At 43.8% G+C, this 14,957-nt stretch overlaps 1 protein-coding gene across 1 annotated transcript in view; it reads left to right on the plus strand.

Moving 5' to 3' along the window:
* The window catches only part of SYNGR3 (synaptogyrin 3), a 347,384-nt gene extending 333,363 nt beyond the window's left edge, over positions 1-14,021 (plus strand). Inside the window, exon 4 of the mRNA XM_069647318.1 lies at positions 12,091-14,021. Coding sequence (XP_069503419.1) covers positions 12,091-12,300 — 210 coding nt within the window. The 3' untranslated portion in view covers positions 12,301-14,021. The remainder of the gene's footprint in view (positions 1-12,090) is intronic.
* The last annotated feature ends 936 nt before the right edge of the window (positions 14,022-14,957 follow it).

Consider the following 14,957-nt stretch of genomic DNA (forward strand, 5'->3'; position numbering starts at 1 on the left):
TATTTTAGGTTCTGACACCTTTCCATTTCTATAAAATCAAAATGGATCACCTCAAATGGCTTGTAGGGGGAGCCAAATCTACCTGTTGGAGTAGCTGTTCCTTTTCCAACATTGTGTTGCAAACACGTTATACAGTTTTGTACTAGCCTTTCCACATTTTTTCTTATGTGCATGTTCTGCCATACTGTAGCCAAATGTTGAATCATTTTCTTTGCACAAATGTGCGTGGGACTGTGGGCCATGGTGACCATTGCAGTTACATAGGAGTTGGGCAACATCCAATTTCTACTCTTTTTGTCCACCCAGCAACCTTCCAAGTCTAATTCTGCAGAGCCCTCAGCCCACCTTTTTATTTCATCAGCAGTTGCATCAGCCTGCATCTCTTTGACTGTAGAAATCCCATTTTCTATCATGCAGGGTACTTCCTCTGACTGTACTGTCAGCATTTTGGTGCTTAAGTCAGTGGCAGTTTGTTTTGCAATTTTGTCTGCAAATGCGTTTCCTTTTCCCACTTTACATGTTACTTTTTTATGCGCTTCGCATTTCATTATCGCCAGTCGCTTCGGACACGTAAGTGCAGACAGCAATCGCACTATCAAAGGGCCATGTTAGATCCTAGTTCCATGTGATGCTAGGAAACCTCTCTCAGCCCAGAGTCGACCAAAATCATGTACCACCCCAAAGGCATACTGACTGTCAGTATATATGTTTACATTCAGGTTTTCAGAAATTTCACATGCCCTGGTTAACACTATTATCTCTGCGGCTTGTGCAGAGTTGTAGGGGATTCTTTTGCTTTCTACAATACTTTTTTGTGTCGTAATGGCATAGGCAGCAGTTGATGTGCCATCAGGTAATTTAAAACAGGAGTCGTCACAAAACAGTTCTCCATCTGGCTCTTTCTGTGGGGTGTCTGTTAAATCAACTCTTCCTTTCGTTTCCTCTTCAGTAACCATTAAACAATCATGGGGCGGTGATTCATTCTCACCTATTTCTCCCTTGGGCAGTGGCATTAATTCTGCAGGATTCAAAGCGCAACACCTCAAAATTTGAATGTTTGGTGCGAGCAGGACAATTTCATATCTAGTCAATCTAGCAGATGTGAGGTGTTGCGTCTGCGTTCTGTTTAAGAGAACGTCTATTGCATGTGGCACCATCAAAATTAAGGTGTGCCCCAGCACCATTCCTTCAGTTTGTTTCACTGACGCAGCAGCCACTGCAACAGCTCGCAAACAATGCGGCAAAGCGCATGCTACAGGGGCAGCGCGGAAGAAAAATAACCGCATGGTCTATTTCTTCCTCCTTGTTCCTGTGTTAAAACAGCCAGCGCGCAGCCTTCATTCTCATGCACAAATAGTCTAAAAACTTTTTCATAATTTGGTGTGCCCAGAACTGGGGCAGAGCACCACGCAGTTTTGAGCAGATCAAATGCATTCTGGCATTCTTCACCCCATGGCAAAGGCAACACAACATCCTTTTTTGTCAATGCCACCATCGGCTTCACAATCATTCCAAAATTTGCTATCGATTGGCGGCAATAGGAAGCCATGCCTATTATGGCTCTAACTCCTTTCTGCGTTTTTGGAATAGGCATACCAGAGATACTCTCTATCCTTTCTGGTGTCAGTCTTCTCCCCTCTTTCGAAAGTAGGTAGCCCAAATAAGCCTTCTCCTGTCGACAATATTGGAATTTTTTCAAACTAGCTTTATGGCCATGTTCTGCTAAATGTGACAACAACAAAACAGTACTCTTTTTACAAATCTCCTCTGTATCAGCAGCAATTAATAGGTCATCTATGTATTGCAATAATACACAACCCGCCGGCAGTTCTAGCATGTCTAACTGTTCTTTTAATGCTCTGCTGTAAATAATTGTGCTCTCAGTGAAGCCTTGTGGAATTTGTGTGAATGTAAACGACCGCCCTCCTAACGTGAAAGCAAATACGTATCTGCTATCCTGGTGTACTGGAATGCTAAAAAATGCATTTTTAAAGTCAACTACACTAAAGTATGTAGCCGAAGCAGGTATCATTGTCAAAATTGTAGTGACGTCTGGGACCAATGGGAACTGAGGATCAACCACTTTATTCAATGCGCGTAAATCAATTATGAAACGGAATGGTATTTCATTACCTCCTTTCTTATACACCGGGAGAATGGGGCTATTACAAGTGCTAACTGTAATCTCTTCAATCACATTTCTTTTTACCAAATCTGAGACAATACTTTTCAATGCTTTCTCACCGAAATCTTATACTGCGGAATACGTGGCAATGTTACTCCTTCTTTCAAAACAATTTTCACTGCCTCTATCTTCAAACACACCACATCATTGTCATTCATTGCCCATATACAAGTCGGTACTTCACTCAACTCTCCCGGCAGAGGTTTGGACAGGATCTCGGACACTCGCACTTAGTTTCTTCAATAAGTTTAAACCTCACAGAGTTTCTCCACAATTCTGTGTCAATAAAAACAGACAATATTCAGTGAATGGCCCTAGTGTTACTGGTACTGATTGGGACACGGGATTAATTACTGGGGTGCCTGCGAACCCTACTGAAACATTCTTTTGCCCTGACAGTGGTATTTCTGGAACCAAGTGGTGGTCTATTGAGCACTTCTGTGCTCCTGTGTCTACAAGAAAACTGTGCTCCCTATTCCCAACTTTCATTTCTACATAGGGTCCTTTCTGGTCAACGGGAATAGACACTGGTTCCGACCCCTGTCTTGGGCTGTCCTAACGCGGAAGCAATACGTCATCTGATGTGTAGTCACCAGAATAGTATGTATTTGGTTGAGTATAAAAAATATTCCCATCCCCACCTTCGTTGTGCTGATTCTGATTCCGGTTTTCGTTCTGATTCTGGTGGCTATTCCCTTGATTATTTTGGTTTTTCTGCGTACTATTATTCCTATCCTGTCCATATGTTCCCTGGCGTCCTCTGTTCTGTCTTCTTGGACCATACCCATTTCTATTCTGCAAGTGCGACATTGTGCTCGCCAATGACTCTCTCCTCTACAATATGCACACTGATTTATTCCCAGAGGACCTCCATGCATGTTTGAATTACTTCCTCCCCCTTGTGCATTTCCTCTTCCTCTATTATGACCCGCTACCTGCTGTAGTAACACCCTTGTTTTTAGATTCACTCTATCTCTTGCCTCTTTTTCTTACTCTGATTTCACTCTGATTTCATAATACTGCACCATGTGTAATACCTCACTCAGTCATTTTGCTTGCCATGCACTTTCAGATGTCATTATCAAATTTTGGATTGGAGGTATGAATCCCCTCACATATTTATCTACAAATAGTATTTTTCCCGCCTCAGTACTTAAATCTTGCCCACTAAAATCTGTAAATACTTCCTAGAATTTATTGAAATAGTCTGTAGCCAACTCATCTTTGCCTTATACACATGCAGTTAGTTTTTTCCATACAATTCTCTTTTCTGGAACTATAACTTTCAATTTCTGTATTATCCGTGCTGGTAATGCTGCCATATTTGACAATGGTTTCTCGCCTGCTTTCCTGTCCGCATCCTCTTTCGCTAAAGCCTCCCACGTGTCAGCGAAACTATCCTGATCATCTACTTTTCTTATCTGTTTCCATATATCTGCTGGTAAAATTACTGCGAATATTAGGTCAATATCGTTCATAGTAAAAATGGATGAAAAATGGACTCTATTTCTTTATAGAATCCCGTTAGATTTTTTCTCAAATCAGGGATTGTTTGTTTTATATTATTCACCTCTTCTCTGGAAAAAGGGACATGTACATATTGTGCTGTCTAATGCACTTCTGTTACCTGTGCTGGTTGATTACCTGTTGCAGGAATTTCTACTTTCGGTACAAAAGTAGGTGGAACTTCCCTCATGGGAAATATCGCACTCGCTTTTCCTCCTCCCTCCCTCATATGCAGCATTATTGCCAAATCAAGGGATAAGGCAGTTTCTCCTGTATCTCGTGTAAATGCTCTCTTATACACTGCCATTAATTCGGATGGACAAATTTGCTTATTATCTATATATTTATCCTGTAAATTTTCATCCATCACCTGCAGTGTCTTTCTTTGCATTGCTAATGTATACTGATCAAATATTTCATTTCCATTGTAGGAATGCTAGCATCTGTGATCCATCTAAGCGCCTCTCGTGTGCATATTTTCATTTCCTCACTAGCCTGTTTTGACGGCGGAAAAAATTGCTGTTTTACATATGGTACCACCTCTTGCCTCCCTCTCCTTATGTCCTTGTTCCTAAACCCAGGCATAGAAAACATTTCAGCATACAATTCATCAAGTTCATTTTTAAACTCAAAAAGCCATCCACATGTTCCTTCATTTCTGAATCTCTTTCTCTCATACGTGCAAAAGCATTCAAGTCCCGCAACTTCTACGGCAGCACCATTCCAATTAATTGCTTCCATCTCTCCATAAAATATTCTCCCATGCATTCCAACAATACCTGTTTTTCACTAAGCTTCCTATAATCATACAAATCGAATCCAGCGTTGATGTCTCATCGCCTCCGTCTATATACGTTTTTTCAACTGCTTCCTGCTTTCCCTGCTGACCGCACTATGGGTTATTCTAGCACACTCACTTTGTGCCGTCTCCGCTCTTCCCGTACTCTCTTCTCTGGTTGCAGTGGATTCAGGTTTGGTAGGTGGAGGGGGGGATTGAGATTGCATGGAGGGGAGGGGCTGGGGCAGATGGAACGACTGGAAGGGGGAGTGGTGGCTGCGGCTGTAATGAAGGCTGGATAACGGGGATGGGCTGGGCAACGGGCGCTAAGGCAATGATATCAGTCTTACTTTTGGGACGTTCTTGTCTCTTTTCATTTAATATTTTATTGATTAATTCGTCTGATGAATGCAATTCTTGTTGGGGATATATTCTGTCTATACCTATCTTGACACATCTATCCGTCTGTCTTATTTGCTCATCCCATTCTTTTTCGTCCTGTTCTTGCGCTCTTTCTTCTCTAGATTTATGCCTGCGCGCATGTTTCTCCCTGCTTCTCAAGCGGATGATCATAGCTTCCTTCCTCCAGTCTCTAATGACGTCAAACGTCGCTGGGCGCGCTTTTTTTCGCAGCAATACTGATTCCAAATAATCTATACGCGCCATCTCATAACTCCCATTTTTAGGCCATTGCTAATCTTCTTCATCTCTGGTTTGCCTATGCCAAATTTCACAAAACATTATTGCCCCTATTCCATATTTCACATACATCTCACACGCTGGCGACCCTACGGGTGGCGCAGCCTGGCCAGTTTCCAAAGATTGTCTACCGCAGTGGAAAAATCCCACTAAACAGGAAGACAAATTCCCTGGCATGTTTTAAACTTTTTTGTACCTTACCCTGGACGTTTGATCTTGCAAGAGCAACACTCAACCAATATCAGGGCTATCTGAATCGGTGCACGACTCACCTCATCAACCAAGTCGTCTTTCAAGACGCAATTCGTCCATATACTGACGCAACCAAGGATCGTCGTGTCTGCGTATTTTGGCTCACTCTGCCTCATTTCGGGACCCTCGCCTTCTTGCTCTTTGGCCGGACACGTCGATCAGGGATCAGTTGTGTACAGATCTGCAAAGGAGTCTCTCATCACTTTCACAAGGGCGCCCCGAACACCTCTCGATCCCAGCTCGACCGTCTCGTCCTCGCTTCGTTTTTTCCTCTCGCCTTCTTTCAATAACAACGTACACGATGGAGCAAGTGGGGGAGGGTCCCTATTCGGGTGCCATCTCATGATGGGCCCCTAGGGGACCCTTGCGTATGGAAAGAAGGCACAATCAACACACACGAACTGATACGCCAGACACGAGGTTCAATTCCCAAAATCTAGAGTTTATTGCAAAGCAAATAGTCTCAGTCGGCCGACTGGGTCTCACGTCCCGCAACGTGTGTCACCCAGACCTCGTGGAACGCAAGAGAGCGAGCATTTTACATCAGTTACATATATACAAAATGACCATCTTATTATCAGTAGTGACACATTCAGAACCGCCCATAATATATCTTTCTTTGCAATGGTTCGATGATTGACAATTATGACGAATATGACACCCTTAAGACATTTATTCAGCAACAGTTGCAATTTGCAAAGATGCAGACACCATTCTTTGTTTTATGGAACATAATGCTCTTGTTCTTACAAGCAAGCTGCCTTCAGGGGAGAGACACATTCCAGGCCTCACTATCTTCAAGTTTCTATTCGTGAGCTAGAGGTCAACTTGATCTACAGGGGCTCAGTGAAAGGGGGTCGCAGAAGAGAGCATAATTTAAGCCATTAACTGTTCATTTCTACAGTTTCTGCCGCTCCAGCGAGACTAGCTGGCACCTGCGTAGTGATTACATTTCTTTCTGCTTACTTCCAAGGACTTGTGAGGGAGGGAACCGGGGCATTGCTGTCTGGGCTAGTTTTTCAACATGCAGCTTGTGGCCTTGCTCTGTGCATGAGCAAAACAAAATAGAATTCACTTACAGCAAAGCAGTTTGAACAGAAAAGAAAGAAAAGCAAAAATAACCAAAATGGTGAATTCTATTCCATACAAAATGGACGCTCTATGGTTATGCTGATGATTCTATACTGACGATGCTAGATATATGATGCGGTTGGTTTTAGGCCAACATAATATACCATCTATGCTATGGAAGGGCATTTTCTAGACTCACAGATATATTGTCATGCCGCACGGGGATGGCGGAAGTGGAATCGCTGGCGGTTCTGTCCGCCGTAGCATTCCACTCCTCCTCTTCCGCCTACCGCTCTAGTCGTTGTACGCGATTGTGACCCGGAAGTATAAATCACTTCACTTCCGGGTCGCATACGCGTTGCAACGTTTCCGGGTTCCCTCCTGTGTTGCTGCCGCTCCCGTACCTGGTGATATTCCTGCCCTTCTGCCTTTCGTTTCGCTGTTTCCACACAGCTGTGTTCCACCCTTGTTCTCTGCCTTGTGCATTGCCTCGTCCTTGTCTAACCTTCTATTCTCCTTTTTTCCCTTTCTTTTTGCCTCTTCATACCCCTTCCTTTACCCCTTTCTCTTTTTCCCTTTTCTTCTCAGCCTCTTCCTTCTTTATTATCCTTTTTTCTCTCAATTGGATATTCCTCCTGCCAGACCTGTGCCTGCCTATCGGACTGCCTGTGAATTTTCCCTTGTGCCTATTTGGATCTACCTCCTGCCAGACCTCTGCCTGTTTACCGGACTGCCTTTAGTTCAATCCCTTGTACCGTTATTGGTATCTCTGCTTACCAGATTCTGTGCCTGCTTTTCGGATTGCTCTCCCATCAGCGAACTCACCTCCTGTGATCATCCACCCGAAATACTACGTCTAGGGGTTTTTTGTGCCTTCCGGCTTTTTTCCCCCTGTGAGGCGTTCTCGGTAGGATAACCCCCGTTGCCCCTATCTTAGTGGCACGGTGGCATCCTATCGAGGGCGTCCTTATCTTCACAAGAAAAAAGAGAAGCCTCCACGACATAAGGACGGAAAGATCAAGCAGAAAGAGGAAGGTGAGGAGTTGGGGGAAGGGGGAGAACTCGCCATTTCATCAGAAGAAGAAAATATAACCGACATTCGTGACATATATAGCCAGATATTCCTTGATTGGTTGAAGGTAAATTCTGCATTCGAAGTTGCACCCTTCTTGCTGGTATGGCTAGCAATTGCCATCCCTGGTACCTTGTCCTTCTAAAGCATCATCCTTTGGTGTATAATTCTCATTCTCTCTCTGTCTCTCTGTCTCTCTCTCTCTCTCTCTCTCTCTCTCTCTCTCTCTCATCATCCTCAATCTGCCAATCTGCTGGATACAGCTTTGCAGGGAGACGCTGGGTATTATCCCATTCGATCTTTTTCAATCTAAACATGCAGGCCCTTTTGTGGTCAGTCGTGAATACTATTATTATGCACAAAGTAAAATAGCCACACTCAGAAATAGTGGACCTCCGGTACTGATGCAACTATAAATTAAGTTTTTTAGAGGTAAAACTCTTTACGGGTCAACTGAAAAATAAAAATGAGGCAGCACACTTGAGGGAAGTGCTGTGTTATCTTGGAGCCGTAGGTGACCATTCTTTTACTTTTTTAATCAGTGTCTCTTCCATCTCTCAAATGTACATGTGTCTCTTTTTTGCTTTGTTTAAGTATAGACTGACACAATTTATTCAGTGGTATGTGTTGTTCACTTAAGGGCGTTAGACATAGGATTTCCCTTTCAGCATGGTATTTCTCTTACAATGTTCAGGTTTGGCTTTTGTGTGCTTGGGAACTGCCAAAAGGCGAGGGGGGGATCAACAGACACCTGGGTCAACAAACAATTTGAGCCATTATAAAAGTTAAAAACAGTTGTCAGTTTAACAATAACCAAGAATAAATTAGTAAATAAACTGTAAACACAAAAGAACAATGCAAGGTGAAGCCTCCTCCAAGAACTTTAGTCCTATGTCTGTAGGTCTGTTTCTGTCCTTCTATGAACAGAGTCATTTACAGTTCCAGGGTACTGAGTGTTTTTGTCTTTCTTGAAGGATGCTTCTCCTGGAAATGTTGGTCATAGCCTATTGCCCAATGGGCTGGAGATTTTCAGCCTTTTCTCCTAACCACTTGAGTAACATTCATAGTCACTTGGCCTGGCACTTGCCGTGTTCCTTGCAACTTCTGTCCTTCACCTCCTCCTCCCCTTTTCTTCTCTTCATGATCTATCACCACTTCCCCATGTTATGCCATGCTCTCATTCCTAAACCTCCCTGGCTGTTTCCTCTCCCTTTCTTTCTGTACTTAGTGTTTCTCCTGCCTGCCCCTCTGTGGGTTTCCTTCTGTGCTTCTCTCCTCCATGGCTTATTTTTCCTGGAGCGCTCCTCCTCTTGCCACGTCCTTCTTTGCTCTTTCTGCGGTGTCTATCACCTCCTCGCCACCCCGCTCCAGTGCTCCCTTTTTGTCTCTTATCTTCTACTTGATGCTCAGTCAACTCTTTCTTTAACCTCCTTCATTTCTCCAACACCTCTATATGTGCGATGTCCAATCCACATTTCCTTCCTCCTCCCCACTTTCTCAGCGCCTCATCTCCTCATGATGTTCTTAAGGGTGCCTCTCCTATCACATGTCCTTCCTCTCCTCCTTTAACTCTGCTCCTACACTTCTGCTTGCTTCTTTCAGTTTCTCTTGCCATGCCTCCTTGGCTCCTGTACCCCACCTGTTTGCTCTTCTCTTCCTCCAATCTTCATTTCGATCTCTTTGCTCCGGCAACACCTCTTTATTCTTCTTCTCCTCCAGCTCCTTTTTCCACTTGTCTCCAACTCCTTCTCTTCACACTTCCTCTCCTTCTCTATCTCCTTCTCTTCACTTCTGCTCACATCCTCCTACACTGCATTAGTGTTGCTGCTGTTTTAAAATCGAATGTAGCCATGTTGACACCCCTGCACTATTGTTGCTGCTGTTCTAAAATCGAATTTAGCTGTATGCACATCCTACATGTTTTGTTATGCCTGTTTTAAAATTGATTTTAGCTGTGCTCACATCCTGCTTTTGATGTGAATGTGCTGACTGCTTATGCCCCCCCTGCCCTCTGTCTGGTTTGTTATCTGTTCCCTCACCCTCTCATATCCCATTCTTTCTTCCCTATCCTGTTTGTGTCTCCCTGTGCGCTTGTTCCCTCCTTGTTTAACTCCATGCACCTCAGCTGCTCAGCCTGGTTAAGTGTACCACACTCTGTGCCCCTCACTATGGCACTTTCTATCTCCCCATCTACTCTAACCACTTCTCCATCTCCTATCCTTCACCTCTCACTAAGACCAGCAGGAATAAACTCAAGAAGGACATACTGGCCTCCAACCCAGGCCTTCCTATCGTTGACACCTACGCCAGTGCTTCTGCCAGAGAGACTCTCACTGAGATCCTGTATTTCCTTCTCCCGACCTATGGACTCTCCATACAGACGCCCTGCTCTCTCCGTACTCTTTGTACTCTTCTTCACACATAAATGGTGGCACCCACTGGGAGGCCCTTCTTGCCTACTTTTCCACCTCCAGGGCCATCATAAATGTCTATCGAAATGGTACCATCCTGGTACAAGGGGCTCAACCCAACCTCTCACCTTTTGATAGGCTCCTTCCTTGCCTTATCAACTTCCCAATTTCTTTCTCAGTGGCTCCCTTGCCACCTAAGTCTATGGCCGCCCTGACTCACTTGCCAACTATGCCCACCTTGGCTTCCTTATCGCCTATCAACCGCACCACCTCCCTCACAACTCCCCCTTGTCGCTTTCAACTATACAGGCTTCCTTGCCTACTCTCACTACACTGACAACCTTGTCTGCCTCTTCCACCTTGCTACCCAGGCCACCCACTGCTACCGCATCTGGAGCTCCTTGCCTCCTGCAGCCCCTCCCGCACTGGCTCCCTTGCCATCTTCCACTATCCTGCCTCCCTTGCCTGCATCATCTTCACTGACACCCTTGTCATGCTTGCCTCCTCCTACCTCTTTCTCTCAGGCACACCTACCACTTACAGGGGGGACCTCTGTCATCTGCACCCCCCATAAGTTTTTCAAAAATGGCAACCTGCTACATGTTGCCACACTAAACTCTTGCTCTGCTGTTAAGCACTCCTCTGACATCTGCCACCTCCTTGAACACCTGGACATTGATGGTCTTGCTCTTACTGAGACATGGTTTGAGGACAGTTCTGTCATAAGTTTTGACACACTTCTCCCCGAGGGCTACAAGATCCTCTCAGTGCCCAGGCCCAACAGGCCAGGAGGTGGAGTAGTCTTGTTCTTTCCTGAGTGGATCCCTGTTTCCATTATTCCCACTCAGGTCTACTCCTCTTTTGAATGCCTGGTCTGTAGGCTCTCTCTCTCCCTGTCACCTCTCTTACTCTGGCAACCTTCTATCGGCCGCAAGGCCAGTCCACCCCCTTCCTGTCGGAATGGGCTGACGTAACCATCATTCTCTTCTCTCTACTCACTTAAAGCTCTCTTCTCCTTTAACCATGGCACACCCTACACCACCACCAGCCTTCAAGGTCACCCGACGCATCAAAAGAGTGTCACTGGCTGCCTTTGCCTCTACCTACTCTCCTACTCCTGCGGCTTACTCCCACCGTGACACAGCCGTCGCTAACTTTCACTGTTCCATCTCCAACCCTCTTATATATGCATTGGTATATGTGCCTTTCTTTGCTATAGTATAATTAGACACTGCAGCAAGGCTTGCACAAATGAACGCCTCCTATTTCCTGACCGTAAATCATGTGAACGTGCCACAGAGTGTTCAAGTTATTTATGGCAAAATGTTCAGTATGCCAAACGTGCCCAGAGTAGAGTTGATGCACAATTCCAAGGACTGTGTCTAATTCACATCACATATTCTGCCTCTATAGTTAAACATTTGTGATGTTTGCACATACATTGAGAAATAAAAAGTTGGGTACTTCCCTATTTTTTGTTATCGGGGGATCAATCCTAGAATGGGAAGGATATGAGTAATTACTATTTTGGAAACCATACTGAAGGCTTTCCAGCTACCAATTAAGAGTTTGTGACTTACATATGATGTTTTTTGATTTCTAAATACAAATGTAACATAACAGTTTATAATAAGATAACGGCATCTTGTTGGTTAATCATTGTCCTATATGATCACCGCTAAGAGAAATTATACCTGTTACATAAGGACTCAAGTCACATATTAACCCCACCTTGATCAACACATTTCTATTATTAAAAATGTTTTTATTGTAATACTCTGAATTGGTTTTATTTGAGTTTGTAAAGAATAAACTAATATTTTTGCTTAAATAAATGTGTTTGGAGATATTGTGAGGTACCTTAATTTATGGTAAGGTCAAAGTGGTTCGTTTATCTTAACAAGACACAGATGAAGAGAGGGGTTATCAGTCCTTTGTTCTATTATATTTCGCACATACATTGAGCCATCTTATCCAGTCTACCTGCTGCAATGTCTGCCTTGTTATCGACTTCAATGCATGGATAGATGTGGTGGTGAGTCTGCTGCATGCCACTTTGTTGAATTGCTGGATACTGCCGTGCTAACTGGATTTTCTCCCATTCCTCTTACCCCAGGTGGCCCTGGCAATCAAGGCGTTTCAGAGATACCGCTTGGGCACGGATATGAGTCTTTTTGCTACGGATCAGTTTGACACTGGCGTCAACGCAGGATACCCCGGATATCCGACTGGCAGCGGTGTGGAGACCACTGAAACGTACCAGAGCCCACCCTTCACCGAAACACTGGAAACAAGCCCCAAGGGCTACCAGCTGCCAGCTTACTGAAGGACAGAGGTTCGGCAAGGTCCTGTACAAGAGAGCAGAAGTATATTTATGGTGCGGTGCAGTTAACCGGATGATTACAAGTGTATTAAGTGCTATTCTCTTCATGTGGCAGATGGGTTCTGGGTTCCTTGCAGTTAGTTAGTTTAACAGTGAACTCTGTTCAGTGGTATTGGTTTTCTGTATGTCAACCTGTCGAGGATTTTCTTTTTCAAGCAGTGTTCCCTCTAGGCGTAAAGGAAACGGAAGGTTACCTGCAAAAAAAGATATGGACTGTGTTTGGTGTTGACGGTCGCTGGACTTTCTGAGCCAGGTTGCTGTGATATCAACCCATTTGGTTTCACTACATCCTGGGAATATATGGACGCTTCTTCAGAGATCTGCTGCCTCCAATGGTCTTCCCCATTATTAAGTCCTGGAATTCACTTGGTCAGTGCTGTTGTATTTATATGTCCCAAAAAGCATATTGTTGGTCTCACATACAGTTCATCCATTTATAAAAGGCAAACATGGTCTGTCTGCACACTCGTGACAATATGGCACGTGCTGCTTGCTAAGGTTCCAGGGTTTCTTAGTACTATGAGTAACAGGTTTTGCTATTAGCCAACTCAGTGGTGCTCAAATTGTCGAGCACCTCAGGCTGCATGTGGATACCACACACGATGCAGGAACTCGCTGCAATGGCTTACTATCTAGTAGAAATCTTTCCCAGCGATATGTGCCAACACAATTGGATTATTTCAACCGTTTTCTCTTGACACAAAGAGGTGCAAGAGTCCTAACGCTGGTCAGTGAAAGTTGAAATTTCGATATAGTTGACGCATCATTTTTCTGAAAAATGGTTTTGATCGTTGGCATGTGAAACTGGAGCTGGGCACTTTACCTCAGAATTGAATATTTACACCTGACAACAAAGTGATAAAGCTCCCGGACATAGTTCAAAAGGATTTTACCCCCCATAAAATATATGTCAATAAACCTCTGTTACAGGGGCAGGCTGTACTGGTTAGGACTGGTCAAATAGACCACTTCGTTTTTGAACTGGAGCTTATGTTAGGGAGGAGAGATCGTTAAGTTTCCAGCTCACATAGTAGGAGACCTGGGTTCTACTTCCTGCTTCCTTACTTAATGAAAAGAGCACATCAGTTTACCCATGATTCAGTGCTCTTGCAAGCAGACAAACCCCAGTGTCAACCACTTCATACAAGTCCGGGCCGGACACTGACTTCTTTGTAAACGCACACCCCATACTTCTTCAACTAATCAGCTAGCCAGTGACATAAGAGGACCAATACATGTTTGTTTATAAAATACCCCTGGAATTTCTTCTGTCCGTGATTGGTTTATCCATGGGCACATGCCAAGATATGGTTTCTCACTGTGCCCCAGGGTTGTACTCTCAATACCCATTGATACAAAGAAGACCGTAATATTAGAAGCATTGCCACTGAGGGAGATCCTGACATTGGGAACCGCTGCATCTCAATGCATTCTGCTGTTTAAATACATATTACATATAAACCTCTCATAAGCACAACATTGGATTTGATTTCTTGATTAATATCTAAAGGGATTTTCTAATAAGTAAATTATTGACTCTGACATTCTAGTGCATAGTCCATGGAAGGCTACAATGAGCAAATAGCTCTCGGCCTCAGGCCTTGGGATATTTAATCTCTGTGACCTCATTTGAGGAAAATAAACATAGGATATTTACCTCAACTGCAATCAGGATTTTACGTGTGTACATTTGTGTGTGTGTGTGTTCGTGTGTGTGCCTCTACATATGTATGCATATACACACAGTGCTATATGTATGAATATTCTTACTTGATATAGTGCCAATGTACAGTACACATTTTCTCTCAGAAATCTTGCTTCACAGGGCTGTGATGCAAATAAGATAACATCCAGAGATGTTCCAACATTTAGGAAACCATTTTTTGAAAGCCCCATTTTTTTAGCTCTTGTTAATAAAAGTCAATAGTACGTGCAAGATGTGTGGAAAGCGGGCCACAGTTTAGTGCTGGGGACTGAAAATGGCCGTCTTCCAGCAGGGTTCTACAAGGGCCGGTACAGTCTTCTAGCATTGCCACTTATTCACTGCATCCCGGAGCTGTTAATGGTGCCACACTTCGGTGCAGTAGGGCAGTTGGTCTCTACTTCTAGTTCACCTGGATCCTCTGTTTAGCTGTATACTTCAGCAAGGGCTCAGGAGGTCCAGTTAGCAATTGACAAATGTGTCAATGATGTAAACATGATATTCTATAAAACTGTAATGGTGTATATAAACCAGGCAAATGTGTACACTATGTAGAAGTCACAGGACTTGTATGTTTCAAAGATTCATTGTGCGTACGGTAGACATGCTCTACTAAAAGATTGAATAACGATCCATAATCATATAGATCTGCAAAACCCACCCCTAACATGCAACCCGCCACCTGATAGCCCCTCTAAAAAAAATTAATCACATTTACTATAGGCAATGATGTCTCGCTGCAAAGACCTTGCGTTTTCAGGTTTTAACATACAACCCAAAGCAATATTGCACTTTGGGGGAACACTAGCACTTCTGGTAGCAAAGAGACCTAAGTTAAAGTGTAATCAAATTAAGTGTATTTTTAATTGATTGTATCTATGGGATAATTAAAGTTTGT

Source organism: Ambystoma mexicanum, chromosome 2q, assembly GCF_040938575.1.
Source record: "Ambystoma mexicanum isolate Mex_15411 chromosome 2q, UKY_AmexF1_1, whole genome shotgun sequence".
In the NCBI taxonomy this organism is placed as follows: Eukaryota; Metazoa; Chordata; class Amphibia; order Caudata; family Ambystomatidae; genus Ambystoma; species Ambystoma mexicanum.